This window comes from Babylonia areolata, chromosome 22 (genome assembly GCF_041734735.1).
Source record: "Babylonia areolata isolate BAREFJ2019XMU chromosome 22, ASM4173473v1, whole genome shotgun sequence".
NCBI lineage: Eukaryota > Metazoa > Mollusca > Gastropoda > Neogastropoda > Buccinidae > Babylonia > Babylonia areolata.
Window position 1 is genome coordinate 41,703,676 of NC_134897.1, and position 15,325 is coordinate 41,719,000.

The following is a 15,325-nucleotide window of genomic DNA, read 5'->3' on the forward strand; positions in this document are numbered from 1 at the left end:
CATGACAATGGGCGGTATATCTGCATGTTACCTGTGAGATTCTTTGCTTTTCGTCTTCCTGCTTTTCTGAATCATCGACGCTAAGACGTTGTTGTAAGAAGAAGAAGAAGAAGAAGATGATGATGATGATGATGACGATGATGATGATGGTTTGAAAAGAAACTGAGGCATCGTAAAAACTGTCTTCGAGCACTTATTTTCGTTTATAATGAAAAACACTGAATTGACTACTGTCGCGAAAGCATGTAGAACACTATGTCACAACACTCATATTGAAATTCAAGGTTTTTTGTTTTGGTGTGGGTTGTGGGTTGCCAGATCACCTGTGGCGCCCCAACGGTCCACAAGACTACGGGATAGGTGAAGGTGGGTTGTTGTTATTTCGTTGTTGTTTTTTTTTTGTTGTTTTTTGTTGTTGTTGTTGTTGTTTTTGTTTGTTTTGGGGTGGTGTTTTTTGTTTGTTTGTTGTTGTTTTTTGTTGTTGTTGTTGTTTTGTTCGTGTGTGTTTTTCATTGTAAAATCAAGGTATCTTTTATATTTTCATGGACAAAGAAGAGTATTTGAGTGAAATCGTGATAAGTTTTTTAAGCACCAGTATTGTCTTCATCGGCAACCCACCCTTAACGGGGTCTTACGCTGAACAGTCAACAGGATAGGTTTTCCCCAAAGTAATGTTTGGTAGTGTTGCCGGGTATCGATTTTTGCGGGACATTCACACAGTCATCAACAGTAATGAAACTTTATGTCTGCAAAGCATGAAAACTACTGCTGCTTTCTCTCTCTCTCTCTCTCTCTCTCTCTCTCTCTCTCTCTCTCTCTCTCTCTCTCTCTCTCTCTCTCTCTCTCAGGTTGTTCTATGTAAATGTCCAAATTTCCTGAACTACATTTCGTACCATTATTATTTTTTCGTTTGAAGACCTTTCATTTTAACAATAATAATAATATATTAAAAAAAGCAGAGGAAAAAAAATCACAAAACCAGTAAACTAGGTAATAATCGATCAGTGAATGAAATAATCAGTTAGTCTAACAGTCAAGTAAAAGAGAACAGATTAGTTGGTTAATTCGTCAATCAGCCATTTATCTGTTTCAATTCGTTTCAGTGTCATTATATTTTCGTTTGGGGGTTCGATTGGTTAATTCGTCAATCAGCCATCTATCTGTTTCAATTCGTTTCAGTGTCATTATATTTTCTTTTGGGGGGTCGATTGGTTAATCCGTCAATCAGCCATCTAGTTATTTCATTGTATTTTAACGTTACATCTTTTTTTTTCTGAAATCAGATAGATAGATAGATTCACTTCCATTCATATGTTAACGTTACATCTTTTTTTTTCTTTTCTGAAATCAGAGAGATAGATAGATAGATTCACTTCCATTCATATTTCATCGATGTACATTTTTCTGCTCCAAGAAAGGAAAAAAAAAATGGAGAGATCACAGGGCGATATTATAGTCTATCAATCTGAGGAGGGGGGAGGGTTCTCATTATTCTTATATGTTTTAACTAAATTGTAGTTTTTTATGGGTTTTTTTGTTTGTTTGTTTGTTTGTCTGTTTGTTTTTTTGTTGTTGGTTTTTTTGTTCAGTTCTAAAGATGTTGCTTACTATTCGGCATGTCCAGTCAGGGGTCAAAAGGATTGAATATTCATGTGTGTGTGTGTGTGTGTGTGTGTGTGTGTGTGTGTGTGTGTGTCTTTGTCTGTATCTGTGTCTGTGTGTAGTTGTGCAAATGTATGTGTGTGTGTGTAAGTGTGTGTGTGTCGTTGTGCAAATGTGTGTGTGTGTGTGTGTGTCAATTCTTCTTGGAGAGGGAATCTTTCTGCAAGAATGTCAACATTGCCTTGAGAGATAGTTTTCAAAATCTATGGAGACATGCTCTAGAGGCGAGTAGTAAATGTTTGTTTTATAGAAATTTCAAAAGTGGATTTGGTAGAGAAAAATATATAAGTCAAATGCCTGATATTTATGTTATCAGCTTCTTCAGATTTCGAAGTAGTAATCATAAGCTGGAAATAGAAACAGGGAGACACAAAGGCATACCACGAGAGTTACGGTTTTGTAAGGTTTGTAACATGTCTGTGATTGGTGATGAGTTTCATTTTATAATGGAATGTCCCAATTATGATCAGTTACGAAATAGATATGTTCCTAAAAAATATTTGTCTCCAAAATCGGTTTTTAATTTTTGTAATATGCTCAAAGGAGGCAAAAAAGTCATTTTAGCTGTAAGTAAGATGATTAGATTTGCAAATGTTGCCTAGTTATACTTTTGGAGTTAAAAGACATTTGTGTTTTCTCAACTTTTATGTGCCATTGTTGTGTATTTGGAAATGTTTGTTATGGGCACGAAAAGAGTATTTTGCAGTAATCCTCCATACTCCAATAGGAGTGAAAGGATAATTAAAACTTGAAACTTGAAACTTGAAACTTGTGTGTGTGTGCGCGCGCGCGCGCGCGCGTACGCGCGTTATGTGAATGTACATATATTTCGAGACGGTACTTTCATCTCTTGATAAGGATGTACGGGATCGAGTCAGCTACAAATTATTACAACTGTAAGTGTGATTTGTTTCAAAACAAACAATGATAATAAGAATGAAAATAAACAAATCGATAGCAAGGAACTGTTCAGTCACGTACAAACACAACCTCACCATGTCTTCCTTTCACATTCTTCCGACATACTAACAGGGAAAGAAGACAACAATCAAAGAGCGAGAGAAACAAAAAAAAAAAAAAAAAAAGGACACAACGACACACCTTTCACCATGGCCTGCTGCATTGCACCCGTGACCTTGACCTTCGTGCTGCTTCCGCTGATGTCACTTCCGCCCGCCGCCGAAGGTCACGGTCGTCTGATGGAGCCGCCGTCACGAAGCAGTATGTGGCGCTTCGGTTACCCCACCGAGCCCAACTACGACGACAACGCTTTGAACTGCGGCGGTCTCAACGTGAGTATGGTTTAACTCACTCAGTACGGCCAGTCCTCTCTTCTCCTCTACACAGACCCCCCGGATGTCCAGTGGATGTCTCAATGACCCAACCTTTAGCTTCCGTCGTCAGAATTGTGGTATTCTTTGTCAACATTCACGTCTTTAGTTTTAGAGCCTTCTGCTTGTAATATTTTGATGGTGGTAATTGGGGTGAAACGCTGTTAACGTCGTCTCTTTCGCCGTTCGTATGGAGAGAGTTAAGGATGTTGTGTGTGTGTGTGTGTGTGTGTGTGTGTGTGTGTGTGTGTGTGTGTGTGTGCCCCAGAATTTGGGATATTCTGTTTTCTATATTTTGATGATGGTGGGGGGAGGGAACGGGTGTGGGGGTGGGGGGGGGGTGGGGGGGTAATAGGTGCTATGTGGGTCCATTGAGATTTCTCATTAATATTCCAGTTGGTTGTTTATTGTAGGTCCCCACATGAACCTTTTTTCACATAATAATCTACAGCAGTAGTGCATACAATATTTGATTATTGATTTTTTTTCCTCTAATCCCGCTTCACCGTCCCGCCTCTCACACACAGCCTTCCAATATTATGTTTCTTCTTTCTCCAATCACTGACACTCACCCTCTCCATTTTACATTTTGTACTCTATCTTTTCCACATTCTGTTCTCTCTCTCTCTCTCTCTCTCTCTCTCTCTCTCTCTCTCTCTTCAGTTTTTGTTTGTTTGTTTGTTTGTTTGTTTTCTTTTGTCTTTTCCTTTGTTTAGTTTCTTTTGTGTGTGTGTGTGTGTGTGTGTGTGTGTGTGACTATAATATTTCATCAAATCGGCCCATAGACTCACAAAAACACGGTATATACAGGGACGCAGACATATTGTCAACAAACTGTCAAGGAGGCGCTCAATGTTTTGCTCACAAAAGTGTGGGGGGCGTCACAGCTACATTGACCAAAACTATTGACCAAAACTTTCTCTTTTTGACTCACTTGTCAAAACAAAGTGAGTCTATGTTTTAACCCGGTGTTCGGTTGTCTGTGTGTGTGTGTGTGTGTGTGTGTGTCCGTGGTAAACTTTAACATTGACATTTTCTCTGCAAATACTTTGTCAGTTGACACCAAATTTGGCATAAAAATAGGAAAATTTCAGTTCTTTCCAGTCATCTAACAATACTGCTCCTCTGGGATGGGCACCAAAAAATAAAAATAAAAAAGAAGCCTAATTATATGCAAACTGCATTTACTGTTATATTTATATTTTTGTATTCTCTAAACTTGGCACTTTGACCTCTTATTCTGACACAACAAGAGGAGTCATTATTATCATTTTTTTGTTCAAACAAGAACTTCTTTTGCTAAGCATGGAATTTTTATCTATTTTGCAAACGTTTTATTGCAGATAGTAAAAAAATTTTTTAAAAAAGGAAATTACTCTGTAATTAATGCTAGGGGGCTTAATTTATCACAAGTGTCTTGAAGGCCTTGCCTCTCTTGTTTTGTTTTTTTGGAGGGGTGGCTGAAATTATGAACCCGTTGCTGTATTTGACTTGAAACAACAACAACTACTACTACTACAAAACTTAGCGTATCTGAGCAAAATGCATTCAGAATGTGTTGCACAAGTGATTTTTTTTTCTCTCTGAAATGAACCAAACGCAATATATTGTTTCTTTCAAAAAGTTATCTTGGGGAGATAATAATAATAATAATAATAATAATAATAAATCAGCCAGGCGGAGGAGGGGGAATTTTGTTTAATGTCCCGTCACACGTATCGGTGACTGAAGATATTCTGCTCGTGTATTGATGTATACATTTGAGTATTATCGTTTACACACTATTCAGCCATCTGCGCATTCACAGATAGATTCATGAGCATCCCCCCCACCACCACCACCACCACCACCCTCCCCCATTCCCCAGCTAGATGACAACGATGGTCATCATCGATCTCGATGGACACACACCATCGTTTAAAAGAGGAGGGGGAGGGGGATGAATGGTGAATTGGGGGAAACCAGGTAAATGGGGTGGGAGGGGGCAGGGGGGGGGTGTGTGAAATTTGAAACAATGTCTAAATACAGTCACACAACATTAAGATTAGTTAATTGACTTGTGCAACACATTCTGAATGCATTTTGCTCAGATACGCTAACTTTTGTAGTAGTAGTTGTTGTTGTTTTTTGTTGTTGTTGGTTTGTTTGTTTGTTGTTGTTGTTCGGTTTTTTGGGTTTTTTTTTGTTGTTTGTGTGTTTTTTTTTCTCAAGGCCTGACTAAGCGCGTTGGGTTACGCTGCTGGTCGGGCATCTGCTTGGCAGATGTGGTGTAACGTATATGGATTTGTCCGAACGCAGTGACGCCTCCTTGAGCTACTGAAAACTGAAAAAAAAAACCTGTAAAAGAGAATCAGCCAGTCCTGCCAGCCATGGTGTTAGCTACATGCTCTTTCCTCAAATTCCTGTTGCTGAGTAGCATCATAACACTCCAGAAGTGGACTGATGGCCTAGAGGTAACGCGTCCTAGTCGGAAGCGAGAGAATCTGAGCGGGCTGGTTCGAATCACGGCTCAGCCGCCGATATTTTCTCCCCCTCCACTAGACCTTGAGTGGTGGTCTGGACGCTAGTCATTCGGATGAGATGATAAACCGAGGTCCCGTGTGCAGCATGCATTTAGCGCACGTAAAAGAACCCACGGCAGCAGGGTTGTTCTTAGCAAAATTCTGTAGAAAAATCCACTTCGATAGCAAAAACAAATAAAATTACTCGCAGGAAAAAATACAAAAAAATGGGTGGCCCTGTAGTGTAGCGACGCGTTCTCCCTGGGGAGAGCAGCCCGAATTTCACACAGAGAAATCTGATGTGGTAAAAAGAAATACAAATACAAATGTGTCGGGTCTGGGCATTGCAGACGGAGTGGTACGTGAACCACGGGAAGTGCGGGCTGTGTGGAGACCCGTGGGATCAGCCCCAACCCAGGGACAACGAGGCCGGCGGCCGCTATGGCAAGGGCATCATCACCAACACCTACTCCTCCGGACAGGTGGGTATCGCTCGTTTATCTCAACCCCCCCCCCCCCCAACCTCCCCTGCCCCCCCTCGCCCCCCACCCCGCTCCCCTCTCCCACCCCGTTCCCGTTACTGAATTGTGCATTATCATACACACACGCCTATATGTATGCCTCGTGGGGCAGGTGGGTATAGTTTGTTCCTTCCATTCCCGTTGCTGCATCATCACCCACGCCTATCTATCTGTCTTTATAATAATCTCTATCTCTGTCTGTCTGTCTGTCTCTCTCTACATAGACATATGCATATACATATAGATAGATAGATAGATAGATAGTGTGATCGATAGATAGATAGATAGATGTGTGTGTGTGTGTGTGTGTGTGTGTGTGTGTGTGTGTGTGTGTGTGTGTGTGCGCGTGCGCGCGCGCGCCTTGTGGGCATGTCGGTATAGTTTGTTCCTCCTGTTCCCGTCACTGAATTGTGCATCATCACCCACGCCTGTATGCCTCGTGGGGCAGGTGGGCATGGTTTGTTACTCCCATTCCCCGTATTGAAATGAGCATAATCACCAGTGCCTTTACCTCGGGTATAGTTTTTCCTCGCGTCAGTTCCCGTCCCTGAACATCATCAACAACACGTACTCCTCTGAAGTGATGAGTATCGCTTGTTCTTGCCATCCCAGTTACTGAACTGGATCTCATCACCAACGCCTTAATCTCGGGTGGGTGGGGTACAGTTTGTTCCTCAAAATCCCGTTACTGAACATCATCACCAACACCTACTCCTCCAGACAGCTGGGTATTGCTCGTTCCTCACATTCCCTTACTGGTCATCATAACCAACGCCAGTACATAGAGGCAGGTGGATACAGTCTGTTCCTCAAAATCCCGTAATTGAACATCATCACAAACACCTACTCCTCCAGGCAGGTTGGTATCGCTTGTTTCCCCCGTTCCCGTAACTGAACCTCATAATTACCAACGTCAACATTTCGTGGACACTTTGGTATAGTTTGTTTAACAAATTCCCGTCTTTGAACATCATCACCAACATCAACTCCTCCGGATAGATGGTTCTTGCTCGTTACTCCCGTTCACATCATTGAACCGAGTATCATCACCAACGCCTATACCTCTGGGGCAGATGGTTATACTTTGTTCCTCCCATTCCCATTAATGAACATCATCACCAACAGGTGAGTATCGCTTGTTCTTTCTATTATCATTTTCGAATGCCATCACCGATCTGTATACATCGAGGGCAGGTAAGAACACTTTGTTCCTCAAATTCTTTATATTTAACAGTTTTGTTTCCCCTCAAATCGCCTCTATTGTGCATTATCACCAACGCCTATAGCTCTAGGTTTGTTGTTTTAGTATTTTTCCTTATGGGGACAGGTGGTTGTTCCTCAAGTTCTGTTTGTTTGGGGTTTTTTGTTGTTGTTTTTATGATATTTTCACCAATACCTATTTTGCACATCAGGGTGGGTGGGTATCGCTCTTTCCTCAAAGTCCTGTTATTGAGTCGAATCACAACACGTACACCTCCGGGTAGATGGGTATAGCTTGTTCCTCACATTCCCGTTACTGAACGTCATCACCTGCTGCATCTCGCTGTAGAAGGTTGGAATATCGGTACAATCGATTGGATTTGTATGGAAATGGTGTCATCACCAACAGTTAAAAACCGGAACAGGAATCACAGCTTTTTTTTTTTTTTTTTTTTTTTTCTTTTTTTTTTTTACCGTAAACACCCGTTACCGGTAAGTTTTCGTTATAAGTCCAACCATTTGTATGGAAATGGTGTCATCACCAACAGTTAAAAACCGGAACAGGAATCACAGCTTTTTTTTTTTTTTTTTTTTTTTTCTTTACCGTAAACACCCGTTACCGGTAAGTTTTCGTTATAAGTCCAACCATTTGTATGGAAATGGTGTCATCACCAACAGTTAAAAACCGGAACAGGAAGCACAGCTTCTTTTTTTTTCTCTTTTTTTTACCGTAAACACCCGTTACCGGTAAGTTTTCGTTATAAGTCCAACCATTTGTATGGAAATGGTGTCATCACCAACAGTTAAAAACCGGAACAGGAAGCACAGCTTCTTTTTTTTTCTCTTTTTTTTACCGTAAACACCCGTTACCGGTAAGTTTTCGTTATAAGTCCAACCATTTGTATGGAAATGGTGTCATCACCAACAGTTAAAAACCGGAACAGGAATCACAGCTTTTTTTTTTCTCTCTTTTTTTTACCGTAAACACCCGTTACCGGTAAGTTTTCGTTATAAGTCCAACCATTTGCGCGATTTCGTGAGTGGAGGGATTAGTTAGGACGAGTGAGTTGGTATGGAGAGGGCGTGATCACCAAGACCCATACTTTCACACAGGTTGGATAAGACTGCAACTCAAATTCACTTCATTGAACCATAGTTACTTCTTAATAGTTTAACAACTGGCACATCTTAGGGGTAAGTTTTGAAACCATGAATTTCAGATTTCATGACAGGTTTCTTATGTGATGACGTAATCATTTAGCAAATTAAGTTCTCTCTCTCTCTGTCTCTGTCTCTCTCTCTCTCTCTCTCTCTCTCTCCCTGTGTGTGTGTGTGTGTGTGTGTGTGTGTGTGTGTGTGTGTGTGTGTGTGTGTGTTTCTCTGTCACTCTCAAACACACACGCACACACACACAGCCAGACACACGCACACGCACACACCGCAATACAACACACACACACACACACACACACACACACGGAGGGAAAGACAGAGAGAGAGAGAGAGAGAGAGAGAGAGAGAGAGAGAGGCCAAAGGGAAACAACAGTTGAGCGTGTTATGGCCATGAGAAAGTACTCTCCCTTAGAAGAAAATATCGGACTCTCTCTCTCTCTCTCTCTCTCTCCTCTCTCTCTCTCACACACACACACACACACACACACACACACACACACACACACACACAGAGAATACTGGCTCGCTATGTAATTCTACATACGCTGGTGTTTTTAGATTGTCATTTTGGTTGGCGTTTTCCCTGTAATTTCTATGTTGGTACTTTTTCATTTGGTGTTATTATTTCATACTTCTCAGGTCGTCCTACCTGTGTGTGTTATTCAGTTTAACGTCTATCCACATATTGTTATTTTAGACGGGAAAAAAATCCATATATACCACAAAGGAGCGAGAACCTAGAACAAAATTAACTGTAAATTTAACAAAATCAAATGTCCAAAACAAACTTTCAGAAATCTTTAACAGCACTGCAAAACTATCAACAACATTTTTAAACGATCTTTTTCCCGAAAATCTACGTCGAAAGGGCTTTTAGGCCTCACATTAAAAAAAAACATGCGTATTTGAGAGTAGTCCTTTCACCGCAGCATGTGACGTTTTTACTATACATTTAGTTTTAAAAGCATTTAGTTTTGATCTGTATGATAGTCAGTCGTGTCCGACAATGACCATCAGAACAGCAGAGGAGGTAACTGCTGTCCCAATTATCTCGGCGAGAAAAAATTGATTATAGTCGAGAGTGTCCAGCCCAAGTTACATCCCCACACTTCTCGGCCAAGATGTTTTAACTCAATCACCCAAGTTACATCCCCACACTTCTCGGCCAAGATGTTTTAACTCAATCATTACGGCCAGTCCTCTCTTCTCCTCTACACAGACCCCTCGGAGGCAAGTGGGTGTCTGAATGACCCAACCTTTAGCTTCCGTCGTCAGAACTGTGGTATTCTTTGTCAACATTCACCTCTTCAATATAAGAGTGTTCCGCTTGTAATATTTTGATGATGGTAATTGGGATGAAATGCTGTTAACGTCGTCTCTTTCGCCGTTCGTATGGAAAGAGTTAAGGACAGCCGGCGTTAGGAAGATTCCCACAGGACAACTAGCCCCCAAGGCTGCAGCTCTAAGTGCCAGTGTATTTGTATTTGTATTTTCTTGTTATCACATCAGACTTCTCTGTGTGAAATTCGGGGTGCTCTCCCCAGGGAGAGCGCGTCGCTACACTACAGCGCCACCCATTTTTTTGTATTTTTTCCTGCATGTAGTTTTATTTGTTTTTCCTATGGAAGTGGATTTTTCTTCAGAATTTTGCCAGGAACAACCCTTTTCTTGCCGTGGGTTCTTTTACGTGCGCTAAATGCATGCTGCACACGGGACCTCGGTTTATCGTCTCATCCGAATGACTAGCGTCCAGACCACCACTCAAGGTCTAGTGGAGGGGGAGAAAATATCGGCGGCTGAACCGTGATTCGAACCAGCGCACTCAGATTCTCTCGCTTCCAAGGCGGACGCGTTACCTCTAGGCCATCACTCCACTTGAGAGTTCATAATCCTTCACAAAAGACTAAGCCTTACGTAAATGACTCCCCCACTGCAATGGAGAAGCCACTAGTCATACAGCTCTCACTTTGCTGTTGGCCCAACTGTAATCTTTTGTCGATATGTGATATAAACTGAGCGGTCCGGCCGTGGGAGAGGTGGGTAAGTTGACGAAGTTGGACAAGAGAGTCGAAACTCTCCAAAGTCCAGTATGGGTGCTCTCACTTTGCTGTTGGCCCAGCTGTAAGCTTCTGTCAGTCTCTCCGTTGATCATACAGCTCTCACTTTGCTGTTGGCCCAGCTGTAAGCGTGTGTCAGTCTCTCCATTGATCATACAGCTCTCACTTTGCTGTTGGCCCAGCTGTAAGCTTGTGTCAGTCTCTCCATTGATCATACAGCTCTCACTTTGCTGTTGGCCCAGCTGTAAGCTTGTGTCAATCTGTGATCTGTAAACTGAGTGTTCCCTCCATTCTCTCCCTTCACCAGGTGATAGACGTCAGAGTCCAGATCACGGCCAACCACAGAGGGTGGTTCGAGTTCCGCCTGTGTGTGCACAACTCCCCCACCACCCCCATCACCCAGCAGTGTCTGGACCAGCACCTTCTGCCAATGGCCGACGGTTCGGGTACCCGCTACCCCATTGGTAGGTACCCCCGTTTGTTCTGTCTGTCTGTCTGTCTGTCTGCCCTGACCCCCATTGGTAGGTACCCCCGTTTGTTCTGTCTGTCTGTCTGTCTGTCTGTCTATCCTGAATCTCTTTGGGTGGGAGTATATTCGGGTGGTTGGATGGATGTGTGTGGGGGGGGGGGGGGGGGGGGGGGGGGGGATAGTTGTGTCTGTGTCTGAGAGCGTGTCTGCGCAAGTGTGTGTGCGCGTGTAAATATGTGTGTGTATGTGTGTTTGTCTGTGCGTGTGTGCGTGCGTTTGCGTTTTCTTTATATCTATATATATATATATATATATATATATATATATATATATATGTGTGTGTGTGTGTGTGTGTGTGTGTGTGTGTGTGTGCACAGATCCACACGCCCTGGAGGTGAACCTGAAGGTGAAACTGCCGGACGGAGTCAGCTGCACCCAGTGTGTCCTGCAGTGGAAGTGGCACGGAGGTCAGTGAGAGGAGGCCGCCCATACAATACTGACCACGAAGTCATGACAACAACAATGATGATGATGATTCTTCTTCTTCTTCTTCTTCTTCTGCGTTCACTCGTATGCACACGAGTGGGCTTTTACGTGTATGACCGTTTTTACCCCGCCATGTAGGCAGCCATACTCCGTTTTCGGGGGTGTGCATGCTGGGTATGTTCTTGTTTCCATAACCCACCGAACGCTGACATGGATTAACGTGCGTATTTGATCTTCTGCTTGCATATACACACGAAGGGGGTTCAGGCACTAGCAGGTCTACACATATGTTGACCTGGGAGATCGTAAAAATCTCCACCCTTTACCCACCAGGCGCCGTCACCGTGATTCGAACCCGGGACCCTCAGATTGACAGTCCAACGCTTTAACCACTCGGCTATTGCGCCCGTCCGATGATGATGATGATTGTAAGGATAATGATAACAGTGATAATGATATGCAGTAGTGGTGGTGATGATGATGACGATGATGATGATGATGATGATGATAATGACAACAACAACGACGACGACGACGACAGCGATAATCACAATAATAAGAAGAAGAACATAATGATGATGATGATGATGATGATGATGATGATGACAACAACAACAACAAAATGATAACAATAATGATAATAATAATGATAACGATGATAATGATGATGATGATGATGATGGTAGCAGCAGCGGCAAATACAATAATAATAATGATGATAATGATAATATCAATAACGGATTCTTACCCAGCGCTGAATCTTGTGCAGAGACAAGCCAAAGCGCTAACATACCAGTCAGTCATTCACAGTCACATGCATTTGCATTTGTATTCCCTTTTATCACAACAGATTTCTCTGTGTGAAATTCGGGCTGCTCTCCCCAGGGAAAGCGCGTCGCTACACTACAGCACCACCCTTTTTTTTTTGTATTTTTCCTGCGTGCAGTTTTATTTGTTTTTCCTATCGAAGTGGATTTTTCTACAAAATTTTGCCAGGAACAACTCTTTTGTTGCCGTGGGTTCTTTAACGTGCGCTAAGTGCATGCTGCACACGGGACCTCGCTTTATCGTCTCATCCGAATGACTAGCGTCCAGACCACCACTCAAGGTCTAGTGGAGGGGGAGAAAATATCGGTGGCTGAGCCGTGAATCGAACCAGCGCCCTCAGATTCTCTCGTTTCCTAGGCGGACGCGTTACCTCTAGGCCATCTGTCTGTATGTCTGTCTGCCCTAATATATATATATATATATATATATATATATATATATATATATATATATATATATATATATATGTGTGTGTGTGTGTGTGTGTGTGTGTGTGTGTGTGTGGACAAAGAGAGAGAGATGCGGTCTTGTAAACTCTGCATTAAACATGTACATATCATATGTATAGATATATATTCTCCACTCAGTTCCTCCCATTCTGACATGACAAAGGGATCTTGGTTGTCATTCTGATTCCGATTCTGGTTCTGATTCCGGTTCTGATTCCGGTACAGGCAACAACTACGGCACTATACAGGAGGAGTTCTACGGCTGTTCCGACATCGCCATCGGCACCTCAACAGCCGCCGCCGTCGTCACCACCACCACCACCACCACCACCCCTTCTTCTTCCAAGGCCACACCCCGGCCCACCGCTTCCCACACAGCCCCGCCCACACTCTTCCCCACCGGCATCCCCACCCTCCCTCCCCATCCGTCCTCCTCCGCGGCCGCCACCCCGGGTGGTGGTCAGGCAGGGGTGAACTGCCACGCCACGGGTCAGTTTCAGGGCGTGCCTGACCTGGACCGCTACTGTCGGGAGCAGTGCCGGCTCGGGAACTGTCCACCCGCGTACTGCGCGTGTACCTCCTCTCCGTCCACCCCGACTCCGACGACCAGTACCAGTACCAGTACCAGTACAAGCACCAGTACCAGTACCAGTACAAGCACCAGTACCAGTACCAGTACAAGCACCAGTACCAGTACCAGTACCAGTACGACCCGACGTCCTCCCAACAACAGTAGCAGCATGGTGTGCCAAGCGACAGGTGTGTGGCAAGGAGTCCCCGAGTTGGACCTGTACTGTAACGAACAGTGCCCGCTTGGGAACTGTCCCTCCCAGTGCGCCTGCAAAAATGCCCCTTCTTCTTCTTCTTCTTCTTCTTCTTCTTCTTCTTCTTCCTCTACCGCTGCTTCTACTACTCTACTTCCTACCACCCCCAAAACTACCCCGACGACGACGATGACTACCACAGCCGGTCTGAAGTGTGTGGCTATCGGCACCTGGCTGGGCGACGCCAGCTTGGACAAGTGGTGTAACATCAACTGTCCCACAGGTCTCTGCCCCCTCACCACCTGCCGATGTGGTCCTGCTCTTTCCCCCTCCTCCTCCTCCACCTCTTCCACCTCCACCACCACCACCACCACCACACCAACTACCACCACCACTACACCAACTACCACCACCACTACACCAACTACCACCACCACTACACCAACTACTACCACCACCACCCCAACTACCACCACCACTACGACCACTACCGCCAGAACCACAGCAAACAGCAGCAGCAGCATTAACCCGTGCCGTGCCGTGGGACCCTGGGCGGGGGATCCCATACTGGACACCTGGTGCAAACAGATGTGCCCTCAGTATTCGGGCTGCGACCCCCAGTACTGCCGCTGCGATGGCAGCAGCAGCAGCAGCAATTCCTCTTCCTCCAACACACCCCCTTCTACCACGCCCACCCCGTGCCACGCCATCAACGGGTGGGCAGGAAACCCGGACCTCGACAGATACTGCGACACTCAATGTAACACCGGAGGTCCTTGCCCTCCTGAGTACTGCTCCTGTGGTGGTTCTTCTTCTGCTTCATCTGCTGCTTCTTCTGCTTCTGCTGCTCCCACCACCACCACCACCACCACCAAGCCTTCCACCTCTACGTTCGTTCCTCCAAACGTCCGTTGTTACGCCATCAACACCTGGGCCGGAAAGGCTGAGCTGGACAGGTATTGCGATGTGGAGTGTAAGGCCGGCCTGTGTCCTCCCCAGTACTGTGCCTGTGGTTCTACCACAACCTCCACCACCACCACCACCACCACCACCACCACCACACCCTCCACTACTACTACCACCCCTACTACTCCCAGCCAGCGTCCGTCAACCTCTTCCTCGTCTTCCCCATCCTCCTCCTCCTCCTCCTCCTCCTCCTCCTCTTCCTCCTCCTCCTCCTCCCAGTGCCGAGCCATCGGGACAGGGCAAGGCGTGGCTGAGATGGACGCCTGGTGTCGAAGTCAGTGTGCCGTGGGCAACTGTCCGCCTGTCTACTGTGCCTGCTGATTCCTTTCCGCTGGGTTGAAGTCTGTCGGACCCTAGGACGTTTTGTTTGTACTGTTGTTTGTTTGCTGATTGTTGCTGTGTCTTGTTTTTGTTTGTTTATTAGTTGTTGTTTTTTAATACTGTGTCTTTGTTATGCGTCGTTTAAGGTTTCTTTGTCTGTCGGGTTTTTTTTTTCTTTCTGTTTCTTTGTTTTGTTTCGTTCTGCTGATTGGTGGACCTGGCCATGGACGTGGAAATTGATGCTTTTGTTGTGTAATGTCCTGTGTTGTGTGTGTGTATGTTGTTTTCATGCTTCTTTGTGTGTAACTGTTTCTTTGTGTGTCGTTTCCTGTCTCTTTGTGTCTGTAGTTTCCTGTCTCTTTGTCTGTAGTTTCCTGTCTCTTTATGTCTGTAGTTTCCTGTCTCTTTGTCTGTAGTTTCCTGTCTCTTTGTGTGTAGTTTCCTGTCTCTGTAGTTTCCTGTCTCTTTGTGTGTAGTTTCCTGTCTCTTTGTGTGTAGTTTCCTGTCTCTTTGTGTGTAGTTTCCTGTTTCTTTGTTTCCTGTCTCTTTAAGTGTAGTTTCCTGTCTCTTTTTGTCTGTAGTTTCCTGTCTTTTTGT

The 15,325-nt window shown here is 44.4% G+C and overlaps 1 protein-coding gene across 1 annotated transcript; it reads left to right on the top strand.

Annotated features, from left to right (window-relative positions):
- Positions 1-319: 319 nt before the first annotated feature.
- On the top strand, positions 320-15,110 carry LOC143297251 (uncharacterized). Its single transcript, XM_076609491.1, has 6 exons — positions 320-366; positions 2,695-2,954; positions 5,845-5,976; positions 10,753-10,909; positions 11,292-11,381; positions 12,903-15,110. Exons 2-6 carry the CDS (start codon positions 2,772-2,774, stop codon positions 14,726-14,728), a joined length of 2,388 nt encoding a protein of 795 aa, XP_076465606.1. The 5' UTR covers positions 320-366; positions 2,695-2,771; the 3' UTR covers positions 14,729-15,110.
- The last annotated feature ends 215 nt before the right edge of the window (positions 15,111-15,325 follow it).